The sequence below is a fragment of the Ceratina calcarata genome, unplaced genomic scaffold (genome assembly GCF_001652005.2).
Source record: "Ceratina calcarata isolate Rehan_Ccalc_2016 unplaced genomic scaffold, ASM165200v1 scaffold171, whole genome shotgun sequence".
Lineage (NCBI taxonomy): Eukaryota > Metazoa > Arthropoda > Insecta > Hymenoptera > Apidae > Ceratina > Ceratina calcarata.
This window is the reverse complement of record NW_017138459.1, coordinates 327,630-331,476: the sequence shown is the minus strand read 5'-3', so window position 1 is coordinate 331,476 and position 3,847 is coordinate 327,630. Positions and strand designations below refer to the sequence as shown.

The window sequence follows — 3,847 nt, the reverse complement described above, 5'->3', positions numbered from 1 at the left end:
AAATATGTAGAATACACGTAATGTATAAAAATATATATATAAAAAGCATATCACAATGTTTAAATTATAAAAAATATTTCTATCTAAATGATATTTTTTAAATTGATATCGTAAATATTTCATCTGGCATTAAAATCTACTATCTAATAATAAGCATCTGCAGTTTGATTAACGAAAAATATACTCTTAACGTGGTTGAACTGGCAAATCTTTTGATATCTGGAGGCTTTCTGTAGTTTGTAAAGTACTGATACGCTGGAATTGTTGGTACAATCGGTGACCAAGTTCTGAAGGTTCCGAAGGTCGCGATGTAACGTCCATCGAATGTCCACAACCGCACCGTGTGGTCTCTACTGCCACTTAAGGTCAAAACAAAAATAATATTACACAACTACAATGCGCGTAATAGTAAATTTAAAATTCATGATTCGACTATCGAATTACCTAATAATAATGTGCGCATCCGGTATTACTTGGACGGACGTAACGGCTGCCAAGTGTCCGCGAACGGATGTGAGCAAGATTGGTAGCGGTTGATCTCTTACAGCCCTTTTTGCTCTACCAACAATTCTCTCCTTCCATAAAAACGGAAATTCTAATCGCAGCAAAGGTATACATGCCTTTGGAGCATTCGATATTAAGTAATTTGCGATGTACCAAACTTTAAAATATCCTACGTTGTGTCCTACATATTAAACGAACTTGGTTTCAATCGTTTAGTTAAAAATCTTACCGAATTTGTGGTATTTAAATATTTATTTAATTTATAAAACATGATTAAGATTATACAAACTTATGAACACCTTTTTTAAATCAGTTTTAAGTTGCAGTAAATGGACAATATTACAAAAGCATAAATTTCTTAAAAAGTAGTAAAGAAAGAATCATCAAGCCTGAAATATAAAAAATCTTTTATTTGTCTTAACTATACCTGTTACGAGGAAACGATTCTCAGGATCTGTTGCCAATGCTAACGCGCAATCTTCCACGGTATGAATGACTGAGAAAGCTTGTAAAAATCCTCCGGCAGGATGATGATTCCATACCTGTATCAAACCCGAGTCGAGGGAAACTAATAATGTACCAACATCTGGTTTGTTCGGCCGGGCAGTTAAGAATATCATAGCTCGAACAGCAACTATTCGTGTGATAGTTAGCGCTGATTCTTGGTGCTTGGAGATTGGCTTGTCTAGACTGTACGCAAGCGCCTATTAACTGTAATTCAGAATTTGGTATGGAACCGTATAAAGATTTGTACAAGAAGCACCTCAAAGTGGATGGCATATGCTGCTTCACGTATTCCTTCGGCTTAGCTGTATCTTTCATCTGGGCTCTCCCGTGATATCTTATGGTGAATCTACAATTTATGATAGTAAAATTACAGAAGTGTAGGTACAAAAGTACAACCATATAACTCTGTTCTGCTTAAATATTTTTTATTTCTGAATGATACCTGGCCGTAGGTTGATTTACTCTATATTTCCGGTATGCTTGGCCAGTCTCTAATCTCCACAGTATTATTTCCCCGTTAAAAGTGGCCGTAGCCAACACCTGAGGATACCACATGCATGAGCAAAGAATATCGTCGGTGTGTATTATGCCCCAATTTTTTTTAAACACATCCGACTCGGAGGTAGCAAATTCCACCACCTGACGATTCCAACTGCTGCATAGAATCCGATTTTCCAGCCAAACTACGCTCGTTATTTCGCTATAAATCGTATACATAAAAACACCTTCTTGTTATAATTAAAATTGAATAAATTATGACGAGAGAAGCAGTATACCAATACCTTTGCATCTCAATGGCCATATTTCGTAAACATGTGCCTGTGTTAAAATTCCATATTTTTAATGTCCCATCGCGAGCACCCGTTACTAACATTTGATCCGTTGGATCGAAACATCCTGCAGTGATCTCAACATCCTGATATTGACCATACAAATATCGGCTGTGGGCATGAGTGACCAAGTACAGTCGAGTTCCAAGCCATGGATCCCAGACTATTATACACGAATCTAATCCAGTAGAGACTACCTAATATTGTAATTCGTATTTGATTTCGATAGAACAGTGCTTATCTTCGAGATAATGTTGCTAAAATAAAGAGGTACCACTCGGAATAGATTATTGTACAGGACGCAGCTGACGGGTTTCGCGTGAGTAAAACCGTCGGATGTTTCCTCGTTGACCACAGGATCGCAAACGATGACCGCGATCATTGCACTAGCGATGATCATTTTGCGGTTTAACGTATTATATACCACAGTTATCGTTATATTCTCACCTAATTCACTAGGGAGGCCATTGTACGTCTAGGTAAAGCGAAATTACAATCAAATCACAAATTTTAACTATAAATTTCCATTCCTTAAAATGGAATATTTTCGGAAGACATTATCAGAGAGATATTGTAAAAAGTTTAATGCGCACGTACAGAAAGTCTGAAATATTCGTATCTTTCCAGTTAATCATGTTATAATATAAATAATTATTGTTGTTATATGAAATTGTTGCATTCAAGTTTATTTTGTATTTATTATTAGCTGTTATTAAAGAAATAAATTGTTGATATGAAGAGAGTACGAATACTTTTGCGATTTTCTGTAAGTATGAAAATGATCATCATCAAAACCTGGATACAAGACTGAGCTAACACATCCCACACTTTGATACATCTATCTTTGGAAAGAGAGTAGACACGTTTACCAGCATTTTGCATAACTATGGCGCAAATAGTTGCGCGATGACCTTGAAAGATGCTGTTCGCTCGTCGAGGGACGAAGGGATTCCAAACGCGGACTATGCAATCCGGTCCACCAGTTACCAACAATTGAGCCTCTAAGCAATTTACATATATCTCTTTTAATGTAAAATTTTTTAATGAAAAACCTATGGTTTTGGAAAAGATACCTTCGCAGAATGTGAAACAAGATATACCCATGTTGACTTTAAATCTGTATTGCGTTCTTGCTCCAGTTAGATCACTGAACAATAATGAGCAAGCTGTGCATCTGCTGCTAGACATGAACGCTCTTACACTTCCATAATAGGCAACCTGTTTCACCCAGTCTGAATGGACGTTCTTGAATTCTAAGACTTTCAATCCTTTCAGTTCACCCTGTGTTCATCCAAGAAGTAAAATTTTGATCAAAAGAATATTGAATGGAAAAACAAACATTTGATTATTAGATAAAATTAAAAATGAGTTTGCCTTAAGAACAGAATCGTAACGAATGAACAGAGTATCACGTTGCGGTTCCTGTTTAAACGGTCCTCTTTCTGTAGGATTAAAAAACATAATTTTTACAGAACCGCTCATGTCTCCAAGCACGATGTACGAGTCTTCTTTAATATTTTTACTGAAGTAATAATCCATGCAGATGACTGCGTTCTCCAAGCCTGATATCTGACGAACAAATTTTTCTATTTTATTTTATTTCACTTTTTATTTATTAGAATCAGGTTTTGAGCCGATTCAGTAAATAAAATTGAGTAATAAAACAGACCATTATTCGGAGGTCAAATTTCTTTGCTACCGTATCATAGAATCGTAAATCATATTCAGTAGAACTAGTACAAACTATTTGAATGTCGGGCATGACTATTACATCGGTGATCAAAGTTTGCTGAACTTTCAAGCAAGCTGTAAAGGATACTTAATTAGATAATAAGTGGAAGAATGTGAAAAATTCTTAGATCGAAGTACTGACGATTTGTAGACTGCGCGCTACGTTCATATTCCAAATCCAGAGACCAGTAATTTATGTTTCCTTCTTTAGTTATTGTTAAATAAGATCCTCTATGAAAGGTCGTGCTTCTGTCCTAAGGATATGTACATACGTT

At 35.8% G+C, this 3,847-nt stretch overlaps 1 protein-coding gene across 1 annotated transcript in view; it reads right to left on the bottom strand.

Moving 5' to 3' along the window:
• Positions 1-3,847, bottom strand: part of WDY (WD repeat-containing protein WDY) — a 7,369-nt gene that overhangs the window by 1,452 nt on the left and 2,070 nt on the right. Inside the window, exons 3-14 of the mRNA XM_026810730.1 lie at positions 3,715-3,826; positions 3,511-3,647; positions 3,216-3,410; positions 2,915-3,122; positions 2,637-2,842; positions 2,116-2,316; positions 1,794-2,038; positions 1,454-1,711; positions 1,268-1,357; positions 932-1,194; positions 445-685; positions 185-359 (exon numbers count right to left, since the gene is read on the bottom strand). Coding sequence (XP_026666531.1) covers positions 185-359; positions 445-685; positions 932-1,194; positions 1,268-1,357; positions 1,454-1,711; positions 1,794-2,038; positions 2,116-2,316; positions 2,637-2,842; positions 2,915-3,122; positions 3,216-3,410; positions 3,511-3,647; positions 3,715-3,826 — 2,331 coding nt within the window. The remainder of the gene's footprint in view (positions 1-184; positions 360-444; positions 686-931; positions 1,195-1,267; positions 1,358-1,453; positions 1,712-1,793; positions 2,039-2,115; positions 2,317-2,636; positions 2,843-2,914; positions 3,123-3,215; positions 3,411-3,510; positions 3,648-3,714; positions 3,827-3,847) is intronic.